General features: G+C 33.1%; 2 protein-coding genes across 2 annotated transcripts; one reads left to right on the top strand and one right to left on the bottom strand.

The window, feature by feature from the left end:
• Positions 1-2,257: 2,257 nt before the first annotated feature.
• On the top strand, positions 2,258-7,842 carry LOC133689268 (ABC transporter B family member 29, chloroplastic). The gene is made up of 10 exons (XM_062109075.1): positions 2,258-3,002; positions 3,460-3,546; positions 3,637-3,744; positions 4,036-4,302; positions 4,667-4,750; positions 5,297-5,513; positions 5,646-5,731; positions 6,301-6,488; positions 6,612-6,741; positions 7,275-7,842. Exons 1-10 carry the CDS (start codon positions 2,319-2,321, stop codon positions 7,416-7,418), a joined length of 1,995 nt encoding a protein of 664 aa, XP_061965059.1. The 5' UTR covers positions 2,258-2,318; the 3' UTR covers positions 7,419-7,842.
• Positions 7,843-8,335: 493 nt separating this feature from the next.
• On the bottom strand, positions 8,336-10,462 carry LOC133689269 (uncharacterized). Its single transcript, XM_062109076.1, has 2 exons — positions 9,250-10,462; positions 8,336-8,989 (listed from the first exon to the last, which is right to left on the bottom strand). Exons 1-2 carry the CDS (start codon positions 10,136-10,138, stop codon positions 8,412-8,414), a joined length of 1,467 nt encoding a protein of 488 aa, XP_061965060.1. The 5' UTR covers positions 10,139-10,462; the 3' UTR covers positions 8,336-8,411.
• Between the last annotated feature and the right edge of the window lie 3,765 nt (positions 10,463-14,227).

Below are 14,227 nucleotides of genomic sequence, written 5' to 3'. Positions count from 1 at the left end.
TTTTTTTTATCTTGATTTAGTTAAAGCTAACAAAGTGATAGTGCTCAAATTTACAATCACAAAAATAATGTACTAAAAGGATAGGTAAATCATTCTAGCAAATCATAATAACCATTTTTTTTTAATTTTCATCCTCAAACTTTTTTTTTCAATTGCAGTTTTCTCTATGTCTAATTTCATGATCAATTTTTCAGCATTTGTTAAGGAAATAAAAATAAATAAAAATTAGAGGATCAAAGTGTAGAACAAGGAGAAACCTTATGACTAATCTCAAATTTAATAGAAAGAGTTCTCTTTAGTCCATCTACTTTGTTTTTTCTTATTATACGGTTCTTTTAGCTTTTGCAAATCTTGGTTTAAAAGTTTATTTTTTTAATATTTCAGTTGTTGAGTTTGAGAAAAGAAAGGAAAAGTCGACTAAAAATAATAAAAAAGGGAGAAAGTTGGTAAATAATCACTTTTCAGCAAGCAAAACTTGTCATTCTTGATGTCAATATATTTCATTCAACGAGAGAGGTTCGATGATAGTGATTATTTTCTCTAAACATGCCTAAAAAATAGGTTGAGCTCAGTTTACATTTTTTTAGATTTGGTTGATTTTGTTTTGTAATTTTGGGATGTTTTAGGGTTGGTAGTTGAAAATAACTTCAAAAATTATTTTTTATGCTAAAAAAACTCTTGATTTTTAGGTCACTATAGTGATGGCTGGATTTTGGGATATTACCTAGAAGGTGACTTGTCATTGGCTAAAAAAAAAATTATTTGTTACTAAGATAACAAAGAAGGTGTGAGCTTGAGTTTTTTTATTAAGACCAAACACGTGAGCATGTCTCATCCGCGCTTGACCTGTTTTTATTATTATTATTATTATTTCCTTCAATGTTGGGTTTGTGTTGATTTTTTTATTGCCTTTTTATTTTTAATTATATCCTTTAGTTGATTTTGAATCGGGCTTCATAATTTATTTTGGTATGTTTTCTATAGTTTTATCGTGGTCTCAAACAAATGTCACAACAATTGGTTAGTGCTCAATTTTATAAGTATCTGTTTTTTTATTATATAATTAAGTAAAAAATAATTTATAAAAAAATATTAAATCCAGTAGAGTTCATGATCTAGATGGGTAGTTTGGCGGGTTAAGTTGTGAAATCTGAGCCGACCCAATGTATTGTCATCTCAATATTTTTTTCTAAAAAAGATATCATCTTAAATATTTTTGTTAAATCAAACCATGTTTTATTGGTAGTTTAAATTGTTTTTAGATCTGTCAAGTTAACTAGATCATATTAGAATAATTTTTAAATAATTTAATTTTAAATCTGAACTAAATAAATAGATAAGTGAGAATGTTTAAAAAATAATCTATATAAAACGATGCTTAATAATACTATCTAATAGTTCTTCACAATAAAAATAAAAATAAAAATTACATAGAAAAGACTTGGCACGACCAATAGCATACTAGAGGTCATTTATCTTGTTTACCTCTATGCTTCTGAATAGGTGGATGTTAAGTTTTCGTGCAGAGAAGTTGGCAGTTGGCAGTTGGCAGTAGCCAAAGCCATAATGCTATCAGCCAACCTTTAAAAAAAATCCTATGATTTATTAATAATAATAATAATAATAATAATAATAATAATAATAATAATAATTAGAATTTTCTAAGAAAGGAATTTCACCACAGAAAAATAAGAAACTTTATATTAAATTAGACAAACCAACCATTTTCTATGGATATAATAAAATGTTGTCACAATGCGTTTAGTTTCAAATAAATAAAATAAAAAAGAATTATTGGAAGGAATCATATTTCTATTTCTATTCCACTTTCTTTCAAATAAATAAATAAATAAATAAAAAAGTATATTCCAACCCTAGAAAATGGCCTTCCTTCATGTCAATAGTCGTTTATACACACGTTTGTTTTTTTTTTCCAGCTATAAAAAAGAACCGAAATAAATATAACAATGGTGCATAAAAATTAAAAGATTCTGGCCAAGATATTTATTTATCAAAAAAGAAAAAGAAAAAAAAGAACGAGACCAAGGCTAGAATGTGCCTTCCTAAGAGCGAGTAGAGACTAGAGAGAGACTAGTTCTGCCGGTGACACAACAAGACGTAAGGCGTCACGTGTCCTCGCCGTTATGTTATCGGCCACCTGCCAGCTTCCTTTCTTTTCAAACTTTCTTACCAAAGGACTACTTGTTTATTTATTCTCCGTCTTCGTCTTCAAAATAAATAAATAAATAAATATATATAAACCTCTGTCTTTTCCCTCTAAGAAAAAGATTAAAAAAAAACAGAGAGAAAGAGAGAGGATGTCTCTTCTTCAATGTCAACTAAAACCCTCTCCTTCTTCGTCTTCATTCCCTTCTCCTCTCCACATGAAGAATCTGCAATCCCGACGCCGAATCCCCTTCCCTTCAAAACCCTTAAAGCTAACAAACCCTACTGTCAAACTCCCTTCAAAAACCCTCCTTGAGCCCCTCTCTTCCACCTTTTCTCTCTTTTCTTCTATCGCCCCGCAACAAAGGCAACAGCTTCAAATAGCCCCCCATAAACAACAGCAACAAGGGAACACTAACGAACCATTTGATCCTCTTTCCATTATAAAACCCTTTATTTTTTCTCAGTATAAGCCAATCCTACTTGGTTGGCTTTGCAGTCTACTTTCTGTCCTTTCTTTATCCCAACTTGTGCCTAAATTTGGTCAATTCTCCTCTAGTATTGGTAAAATTAATGGGGTTACGCTGAGAAATGACGGGTTGGTGCTGGCTGGTTTGTTTTTGGCTAAGTTGATTGCTACTTATGGCCAGCATGCACTCTTGTGGGAGGCTGCATTGAATGCCAGTTATAAGATTAGAGTTTTTGTTTTTGAGAGGGTTTTGGAGAGAGAATTGGGGTTTTTTGAAGGAGGAAGTGCTGTTTCTTCTGGGGATGTGGCGTATAGGATCACTGCTGAGGCTGCTGATGTCGCCGACACTCTCTATGCGCTTCTCAATGTGAGTGATGTTTATTTTTGTGTGAACAAAAGTAGGGAGTTAATTGCTTAAGTATATGCTGAAGGAAAAGTTTTTCCCTTTATGAAAGTTAATTGATTTTATGTGTTTTTTCTTTGACAATCGATTACAGGTATATAATGTTAATCTTCGTATGATTGCTTTTAAGACTCAATTTTGTGCACACTGGCAAGGAGTTACTGGTTAGGAAAATAAGAGTTCTCTATTAGTGGGTAAATTAAAAACGGCTAATCATGCGCATGTCTTCATTTAGTAGATGTAACCTCTTGTTTTGTGCTCGGTGGGGTGTCTGTGTGGAGGAACCCGTTGTGATTTTGCATCTATACATGTTTTGCTTTTAATTTCATTGTTATGGAATAAAGCTTCATGATAAACCTTGCACACAAAGTGTACTCATTTTTGCTTTAATTCTCAATGATGAGTTCAATTTGTATCACAGACAATTGTGCCCAGTGCTCTGCAGTTATCAGCAATGGCCTCACGGATGTTGGTTATTAGCCCTGCCCTTTCCTTGATCTCAGCTATGGTAAGGGATAAAGCAGCTTCAACATATCTGATTATGCTCAGATTATTCTTCTTCATCTAGGGGTCTGGAATTTTTTCTGCAATGTTATAGGTGATTCCTTGCACAGCTCTTGCAATTGCATACCTTGGAACCAGGCTTCGGAAGATATCTAAGAAGGCACAGCTTACTATTTCAGCTCTTTCAGCCTACCTTAACGAGGTAAAGTTTTGAAACTTGTATGATGCCCAAAATTCCTTTATGTTGCAATGCATGTCATAGTTTTTGGATTTCTCATACCTTATGCTTATGTTTATTCCTAGTCAGTCCCACCTTTTACATTTGTGGTAATCTACCAAAAGATGAATATAGGTGGACAACCCCCCCGCCCCCCGATGCAGACACACTTGCACTTAATCTGTTTTGACATATAATTATGCATGTGTTTTGGTCTTAGCTGTTACCCTGTTGTTTATCGTTAAATGATATATTTATTTATTTTATATATATTAGGTTCTCCCGGCAATTCTTTTTGTGAAAGCAAGCAATGCAGAGTTTTGTGAGATTGCTAGGTTTGAAAGGCTTGCTTATGCTGACCTATCTGCACTTCTTACCAAAAGGAAAATGAAGGCGTTTATCCCTCAAATTGTACAGATTATATACTTTGGAGCATTATCCATCCTTTGTGTTGGATCAATGGTGGTTTCAAGTGGTTGTTTTGATGGTTGTAGCATGGTTTCTTTTATAACCTCATTGATTTTTGTCGTTGAGCCAATCCAGGTAACATCATCTAATCACATTATCTTTGGATTCTATGAGAAATAGGAGGGATTTTACTAGCATCTTCCTTGGTTTTGTTATTGCCTTCCCCTCTCTCCCTCATATGATGTTACCTTTGACCTGCCCTTTATTAATTTAACCACCCAGAAATGCACACAGCATCCTGGACTTGGAGGTGTCCTGGACTGTGGCCCCAGTGCCAATAACCATAATTACTTATCTAGCAAAAAATAAAATAAAATAAGTCGTTGCGTGCTATGAACTTTGTTTGTTGTAAAAGATATAGTCAGTGCCTTTTGTTATGTTTGTCATGTTTTAGCCAATCAAGATTTGGCTTAAGTAATAAATCTAAAGCATCATACAGGATGTTGGAAAAGCATACAATGAGTGGAAACAAGGAGAACCAGCTATTGAACGCTTGTTTGATTTGACCAGGTTTAAATCTAAGGTAAGTCAGATCTTCATAGTAACTGTAGTTATTGTCAAAAACTTTATATATTATGTCTTTTAGATTCTGCAGCACATGCTTCCTCCTATTTTTTATCTGCAGATGAATTGATTTTGTACATACTAAGCTGTGATTTTCTATACTCAGAGAGAGGTTTGACATAAGTGTCATCATTTTCAGTCATTTGGCAATTATTAATAAATTTCTGATTGCATGGAAATAAATGATTTTCCACTCAATGGAAGAGCAGGAAGCACAACATAAAAAGAGAGAATGATTTCTATATTTGTTGAAGTAACATGCACTTGCTTATACTCTAATCGGGTTACATGATCTATCCAGTGGGGATGGTTCTTCTAGTGATGGCATACTTTTCTGGTGCTTGGAATTATCTTAGATATTGAACCTATGCCAAGATAGTGACTATTTTTTTCCCCTATATTAACACTGGCTCCTCCAAGAAAAGAATCCTGGCTCAGCCCCCTGAATACTTGCCTGTCATTATTTATCATCTTGTAGTTGCAAATTAATCATTCTTGAATATAGGTGACTGAAAAACCAGATGCTGTGGATTTGGACCATGTCTCGGGAGATGTCAAATTTTGTGATATCTCATTTAGATATGGGGAAAATAGCCCTCTTGTATTGAACGGATTGAACCTTCATATCAAAGCTGGAGAGACAGTAGCTCTTGTTGGGCCATCTGGAGGAGGAAAGACAACCCTAATTAAAATGCTTCTCCGTCTCTATGATCCTTTACATGGTGAGCCATCTGGATAAACAATTTTTACAAGTTCCTTGAAAAATGTGGTCAATTTATGGTCAAATGTTTGGACTTTGAAACTCTCTGTTCCTTTTAAAAGTGTCTGCTTATTTAATCTTTTCATGCTAACAGGTTGCATACTTGTTGATAACCAAAATATCCAAAACGTCCAGTTGGAAAGCTTGAGGAGGCATGTTGGTCTGGTTTCTCAGGATATAGTAAGATTTTGAACTTCCTTTTATGTTTGATTTATTTCTGTTTTTGGACTCTGTCAAGAAAAAGAAAGAGAAGGAAAAAGAAGGGGAAGAGATTGTAAGGCCTTGTGTTCAAGGCCTTTGATTCAGCTTCCTAAAATCTCATTCAATTGAGATTTGTGAAAGAGTTCATTCATAATACCAAATCGCTTGAAATGGGTCTTTTTTCAAGCAGGAGCTGCTTGATTTCGTTTCCATTCATCCACTTCATTTTTAATTGTTTCTTATTTTACCTTTTTTCTAGAAAATGGAAAGCTCATTTAATTTCCATGGTGAAACTGTCTATTCCTAATCAATCAGATAATTGGTTCACTATATATATATATATATATATATTACTATTGTTGTCAGCCTGCTAGCTAAAACTTGGAAGTTTGAAGTTCATCTTGTTAATTATTGTGTATAATTTCCAACAGTTCTCTTGATGGTTGGCAAGTAAAAATGTAGTCAGAAATACTGTTATTATACTCACATCATGAAACATGGAGAAAACTCCTGGTGGCTCTTCATCTAGTCTTTTGTATATGCTTCAGAGTCTTTTTTCAGGAACAGTTGCTGAAAACATTGGATATAGAGATTTAATGACAAAAATAGACATGGAGAAGGTTGAGTTGGCAGCACAAACTGCAAATGCTGATGAATTTATTAGAAAGCTTCCCAAAGGTTACCAAACAAATATTGGGCCCAGGGGTTCAAGTTTAAGTGGAGGCCAGAAACAAAGGTGAAATCTTCCATCTGAACTCGTGTTTCCATTATTGGTTTTTGTTTGAGGGAATTGGTGGTTGGCTAATATATCTAGCTGAGAGTGTAGGACTCCAACCCTTACGCTTCCTTAAATGTGCAGACTAGCTATTGCAAGAGCACTCTACCAGGATTCCTCTATACTTATTTTGGATGAAGCAACTTCTGCTCTAGATAGCAGGTCTGAATTGCTGGTGAGACAAGCTGTGGAGCGTTTAATGGAAAACCATACTGTAAGGACAACTACTCATTCTATCAGCCAACGTGTGTTTTGTTAATATATTTTTATTTTTTGAGGTATGGATATGACGAGGAGAATCTGGCTTGAGCAAAGGTTATTCTAAATCAGGCCCTGTGCCATTAGTGCTTAAATAAATGTGTCCACGACACTTAGCCAACACCACCTGTTAAAGATACTTCCTTTTGTAGATGAGAAGTCCATAATCTTTTTTCGATTTGCCCGTGGAGTTTGATGGTTCCAACGAAATGCAACTAACATTCTGGTGTCTGCTTCATTTGGCCTTAACATTTTAATTCAAATTCAAACTAGTTTCACTATATGAGATATGGGAGAGGCAAGAATTCAACATGAAGCCATTAAATTGTGTTCAAGATAAGGGGGGTATCGCTCTTGAAAGGCAGGCAGAAAGTCATAACTACCATTTCTTTGAGGGGCTCATTTATGAATAATGCTTTCAAATGTGTGTTTTTTTTTTTTTTTTGATGGCTTGAACGTGTACTGAACCACTAGTTTATATGGTGATAGGTGCTTGTCATTGCCCACCGGTTGGAAACAGTTTTAATGGCTAAACGAGTATTGCTTTTAGATGATGGAAAACTTCAGGAGCTGACTCCGTCTCTCTTGGGCAGCCACCAGAGCTCCCAGACATTTACTGGGCTTGTGATTTGAAGGCATTGCATCAGTTGGACAGATCAATGTGCATTCATGACAGGATGCTGCTGAAACCATAGCTGGATCTGCTAGATTATCCCACATTGCAGCAGTTTCTGTGATCAAATTCAGCACATATTATTTTCACTACAACGCCCAGATTCGCAACAATTACCATCATGATGCCATCATGCATGTATATCCATGGAGGAACAGAACAGAGCACCCAAGCTTCTTTTTTTTCTATTTTAGCTTGTAAATTTGAGGGGGTGGGAGGTTAGACAACAGCTATCTATAACTTACCAGGAATACACGACAAGGTTGAAATAGTCCATTAGAAAGGCATTTAGCATACTCTGGGTTTGGTTGACCCCTGGATTCCTCATTTTTGAGCTTTGCCCTTTTCTTTCATAATTAGTAAAGCTCAGCATAGTTTCTGTTATTGTTGGTGGTTGCTACAAGCTTCGGCACAAAACCAGCGACCATCAGGGCTGCTAGGTTTGCCGATGCTCAAAACGTCAACATTCTATACTGTTATAGTTCCGGGGCCTTAATGCAGGCAGAGTTGTTCGATTGACTGATCAACAGTATGCGCGACATGCCTGGTTAAAATAACAATGCAGTCATGCTTGCCTATCTTATTGTGGTTCATTGTGAATCATCCAAAGATTAATAACATAGCTGGGCTCGTTGGCTGGTAGTAGAGGTTGAATAAAAGTGACATGTTATTCAATCATATATTGATTGATTGATTGATCCGTCAATAGACCCTTGGCTTAGTGGTAGCAACCCCCCACATCATGCGACAGGCTGCGGGTCTGACTCCCACAAAGCTGAGTTTAAGTGCAGCCTCTTCCCCCTTCCCTCACTGTAAGACAAGAAAAGATTAATCTATACAAAGGGTCTCTTAGGCTTCCAATGATGTATATCCAGGGTGATTAAGAGAGCAATTTTTACTTCCAATTAAGAATATCATATAATTTTATCACATAAAATCACTGGCAGATGCTGCTAGCTTTCTACATGACGATTGCCATTCAACTCCTGTTTCTCCTTGCTTGCGAAGAGTTTTGTCATGGCAGAGAAGTCAAATGAAAAATCCAAATCCTCTGAATCAGAGGAACTGGAACTATCCTCACTATCAGAATCAAGAAGAAGCCTATCCAAGACAAGCTCATTCCTCTGATTTCGGGAATAACATTCAGCCGTGATTTTCTCCTCAAGTTGCGTCAAAATTGTTTGGCCCTGCCTTGATGGAGTAGAAACATTTCGACCCTCGTTACTTTCAGAAAACATGGTTGTCGCCAAGCGATGATTGACAGGAAGACTATCAGGGCCTTCAATCGACCCTTTGCGTTTTGTTGCCTTCTGCTCATTGCTACTACCATGGCTGTCCTTGGAAGTCGAAGAAGATGCGCGTTTTCGTTTGAGCAATTTGGTCTCATTTTCGACAACTCCCTGATCTAAATCTGCTTCATACTGACATCCTTCCATTGCCAATTCGTTTCTACTCGAAATTGCACATGATGATGTGTCATCGTCACTGTCCACAAGCTCTATAATTTCTTTTAATGGAGGTGTTCCTCCACCTGGAATGGAAAAACCACATTATCAGTATCTGGCTATGTCTTCCACAGAAGCAGCAGAGGAATTTCAAGAGCAAAAATCACATATTGGGAAAATAAGAAATGGTCCCTCACTCCCTCTCATATGACATGCATTAAACTGATTTCTTCCTATCAAAGCACCTATTGCCCCAATTAAACAAAACATTTGTAACAAATTCATAGACATTATCAGTTTAATTAATGCATGTGATAACAAAAAAAACTAAAGGATCTAGCAATACCTGAAGCACCACCCACGATTCCATCTCCATTCTCCAGAAAATTGCTACTAGAACCTCCATTTGCTCCTAAAACCATGTTCCCATGGCTATCCACAAAACCCATTTTTGCTTTCAAATTAACACTTCCTTCACCACCCTTTTCATTTTCAATCAGACCGTTCTTTCCCAAACCCTCACCGGAACCTCCATCACACCTCAAACCCCGAGCACCCAAATCAACAATTCCCCTCGGCGTGTAACAACTTGGAACCCCTTTTGCCTCAATAACAACATTATCATTACAATCGGTGGCAACCATCTTAGTCTTCAGATTAACAGCATTTTCATCACGCTTAACATTCTCATCTACAACGCCCTTCGCTCCCACAACCTCTCCAGGAACCCCAACATTGCTTATAGGCTCCTCAGGCTTCAAAATGACATCTTTCTTTAAAAGCAACAACATCATCTCCAAATCCTCAAACTTTCGCTTGTAGAAATCAGTTTTGGTCTCTGCCTTCAACTTTTCACCCTTCAAGTCACGATTTTCCTCTTTGAGCTCCCTCATTATCCTTTCAACTTCTGAAATACTTCTCACTGTCTCATTAAACCCATCTCGCTCTTTCTTTAACTGCAAACACTCTCTTGTACACTCCCTAAGTTCACCCTCAACTTTCAACTTCTCTAATCTCTGAATTTGAGCTCTTTCTTCAATCAATTCCTTCTCTTTTTTTAGTGACTTGATCTCAAGCTCCAAATTTTCTACCATGGACACCAAAAACTCTTCCACTTCAGTGAAGTGCCTAGACATGAAAGTCGATTTCAAAGATGAAACCTTTTCCCTAATGATTCGAGTGTTGACATTCTCTCCATCTTCAAAATCAACAGCCAGCCGAGACCCAAATGCCATTTTTTTGCAAGACAATCAGATGTACCACACACACAAGAAATAATAGAGAGAGGGAAGTGAGAAGCTTTGCAAAATAAAAAGAAAACCCAGATCAGAAGCAGCGGTTTAAAGCAGGTTTTCTCCTGGGAAACGTAGAGAAAGTGAAGGAATTTGGAGGCTTTATCGTGAAGTTGAAATAAAAATGTGGAGAGAATACAAAAGATCATGCGATTTGGAAGCTTTATCTTCAGAGGCAGTTGAGAAAAGTGGAATAGGTTAAAACCTTGATATCATTGAAGATTATCTCTGCAGTTGGAGTTTTAGCGGAAGAGAAGTTTTTCTTTGTGTTAATGAAAATTATTTAAAATAAATCGTTTGATATATATATATATATATATATATATATAGAGAGAGAGAGAGAGAGAGAGAGAGAGAGAGAGTTAGAGAGAGAAAATAAGAGTATATTTTACCGATTTTCTAAATTCAATTATAATATTTAATTTAAATTTAATAAGTTAAATTTACCTATTTAGATAAAATAAAATTCAATTTCATTTTATTTTCTATATTACTTCCATTATATTTATCTTATTTTTTTCATTATCTTTATCTTATTTTTTAAAAGATTTTAAAAAATAAGTAAATAAATACTTTAGAAAAATTAATTTTAATATTAAATTAAAAAAATAAATTAAAAGGATTGATTTCTAATTTATTTTTGTAATATTTTTAGAAATTCAATTATATTTGAAATTCAATTTTTAATACTTAAAAAAATTCAAATGTTATATATCATTAAAATCTTTAAATTGAATTCTATCCAAATAAATTCAAATATCCTGTTATTTTTAAAAAGCATATTGTTTTTAGATTCGGAGAATTTACATGGGCAATTGTTGGGTATTCTTTTCCCTTTCCCCTCTTCACTTCAATTCCCTGTGAAATTTAGATTTATTTAATTTCTATTTATTTAAAAACCATGTTTGGTTACTGAAAACTTACTGAGATTAAAAGATGATAATTTTTTAAAAAAAACATGTTGTGTTTATTTATTTATTTAGTTTAATTTTATGATTTTTTATTAACTCTAAACATATCATAATTAAACTTATGATTTATTTAAATCATACCTTTTATAGATTTTTTTTTAATTCATATTAATTTCACTATAGCTCTATTATTGTACATGTAGGTTCATTGTTACTGTGAATTAAAACAATAAAATAATGATTTTTCTTTTATAAACATAACACAATCGATCCTCCAAACAAGGGTATAGTAGTCTTCTTGTAGTTATTTACAAAGTAAAATAATTGATATACCCTTATAGATTCGACTTTTTTATTTTATTTTAGTTGCGCACTAAAATAACCATAATGCTTTTGAATCATAATTGCTCCTGGGTTAAGGGATGCTTTTGTTTTTTTATTTAGTTTTTCTATAATTATTTTATTGAATTCAAAGTCGATGTTCACATATATAAAATATTTTTTATTTTTAAAAAGTTGATTGCACATGAGTGCTCTTGAGTTCTTTGGACAGCACATATGGTGTTTTAATCCTCGTGATGTCGCCTCTATTATTGGGCGGCATGTATAGTGAAAATATATCTAATTATGTGTAGCTGGTTGTTTTTTTTTTCTTAACTCTTTCCTCTTTCCTCTTTAGTTTTAGAGTCTTCTCTGCACATTTGATTTATTTTTTCTTCTAAATTCGATCCATGATTTTTTTTGTTGCTATGTTTTATTTTAAGTTATTCATAAAATTAGGATTTTTTTTCAATTTAACTCTCATTTGGTTTTTCACCTTTCAGATTTGGTTCTCATTATTTTGATTGTTATTTTTTAATTATTATCTTAATTAAAATATCATTTCAATTGCATCCCTCAATATTTAGTTCATTTTCTTTTATATCATATTTGATCCTTATGCTTTTTATTGTTATTTGTTTTTTTAATCCTTTTTATTGAAACTTTTTTTTTATTTCATCCCTTAATATTTTATTAATCATGATTTTGTTAACCTTTAAAGTCATGAATTTAAAAGATTGGACTGAGTTAGGTTATATTTTTTTTAGATCTTTTTTACAATTGATTTTTGTTGATTCCATTTTTCTATGGGGTTATCTTAATCTCATGTGTCAGATCAAGGGTTTCGCATGTTTACCTAGCTTTACATCAGCCAATATTTTTTTTATAATTTATTTGTTTTTATTGTTGTCTATTTTTTTTATCATATTATCAAATTAACCAAGGTTTAACTCTACTCTTAGATTTCTCTTACTTATTTAAAAGCATAGTCATCTCCTAAATAACTTTTTCCAAACAAAAAACAAGTTTAGCCTAGCCCACGATGTTATGTGGGCCACTAATCTAGTGATCATTTATAATGAAAAGAGTTTAATTTTTTGATTTTTTAAAACTTTTTATGATTAATTTGTTGTGTTAGTCTAAATGTCATTATATACCGATGAATTATTTTGTTTTAATGATAACAACATATTAAGTGTAATATGAGTATTATTGTTATAGGGATTTTCTACATCAAATTAAAGCATTGGACTTCTCGGATGCAAACTTGACTTGATGATTATCAATCTTGTATTTTTATGTAATCATGTCTTTATATGATTTAGTTTCACATCATAAAATGAACTTCACTTATCCTAAAATATTTTATTGTTGAATTTCCATCCAAAAATATTTTAAGTGCACAAAATACTACATATTGAAAAATACATCATGAAAAATTATGTAATCATATATCTTGGTATTTCTTAATTAAATGAAGATCATTATCTTTATCATGTGCTTTTGCACCTTAAAGTATTTTAATATCCAATTGTAACTAAAATATTCTATCACATAGGTTCCTACACCTAATTATCTATTTGTAGTTAAGTAACAATGTTGTAACTCTGAAAAAAGTACACGAAACACTTAAGAGTTATTTTTACATAACATGTCAACTCATATTTTTAGCATACTCGTACAACAACTTTTTCCTTTAAAAAAACAAGCCTTATACATTTCTAACAATTGAGAAGAATATTTGAAAGAATAAAATTTCTTATTTCTTTTTATTTCATGTGAGTAATAATTTGGGGATTTTCTTCTATAAATACCCCCATTGATTTCATGTAAGTTCTCTCTCAACACTTATACTATTTTACAATCTTACATATTTGATGCTTTGATATTTTCCATTCCAAAAATCTTTAATTATTCTCTTATTCTCTTGAAAAAGCTTTGAATCTTAATTGCATTGAAATCTTATTTTTACCTTTGTGAGTTAGATTATATTCCTATAAAGACTTGAACTTAATCTTGGTAATCTTTTTTTTTTACTAAGGTGTAATCATTCTCTTGTGAGAGATAAAACTATTTGTGAAAATGTAAGTGGTACTTAAAATCACCTCAGTAATTATTTGGTTGTGTGCCAAAGAAAGGTTTTGATCTTTTCTTTGAAAAAGATTGTGGCAGGCTTGATTCTTAGCCTGCAAAAGAATCATGTTTAATCTTGATCTCATAAAACAATTATAATAGATTTGATCACTAGCCCGTAAAAGAATTGAGTTTAATCTTGAGCCCATAAAATATTGTGTAACTGATTTGATCTCACCCATTAAAAAGATCATGTGTGATAGTGTATACTTGAACAAAAGTTCAAGTAATGGAATAGATGATTGTTCAAACTATAAAAATCGATGTGTTTATCTCTTTTTCTATCTCAATTTACCTATGCGTTAATTAATTGTTGTTGTTGTTGTCGTCGTCTTTGTTGTTGAGATTAAAGAGATAAAATTATTCTTGAATATTGTTTTTGAATTTTGACATTTTAAAAGTAATTGAAGATTAATTTTTTTAAGTGTCAAGAATTTTTATAAAATCCTACCTTCTCCTAGGCTTTTTAAGTCTTTCAAGTTGGTTGAAGGAATCAATAAAACAAACATAATTTTCATCAAGTAAATGGCTACTCCATAAATAGTTTTAAAGGTATTATTTACCTTGCTTGTACCATTTTGGCTCATTTTTTAATGGTTCAAATTATGTCTATGTCAATCCAGGCTTATTTTGTTTTCAGGTTTTGGTTTTATTCCAATGTTAAATG

The sequence above is a fragment of the Populus nigra genome, chromosome 3 (assembly GCF_951802175.1).
Source record: "Populus nigra chromosome 3, ddPopNigr1.1, whole genome shotgun sequence".
In the NCBI taxonomy this organism is placed as follows: domain Eukaryota; kingdom Viridiplantae; phylum Streptophyta; class Magnoliopsida; order Malpighiales; family Salicaceae; genus Populus; species Populus nigra.
The sequence above is the reverse complement of the archived record's forward strand: the minus strand, read 5'-3'. Positions and strand labels throughout refer to the sequence as shown.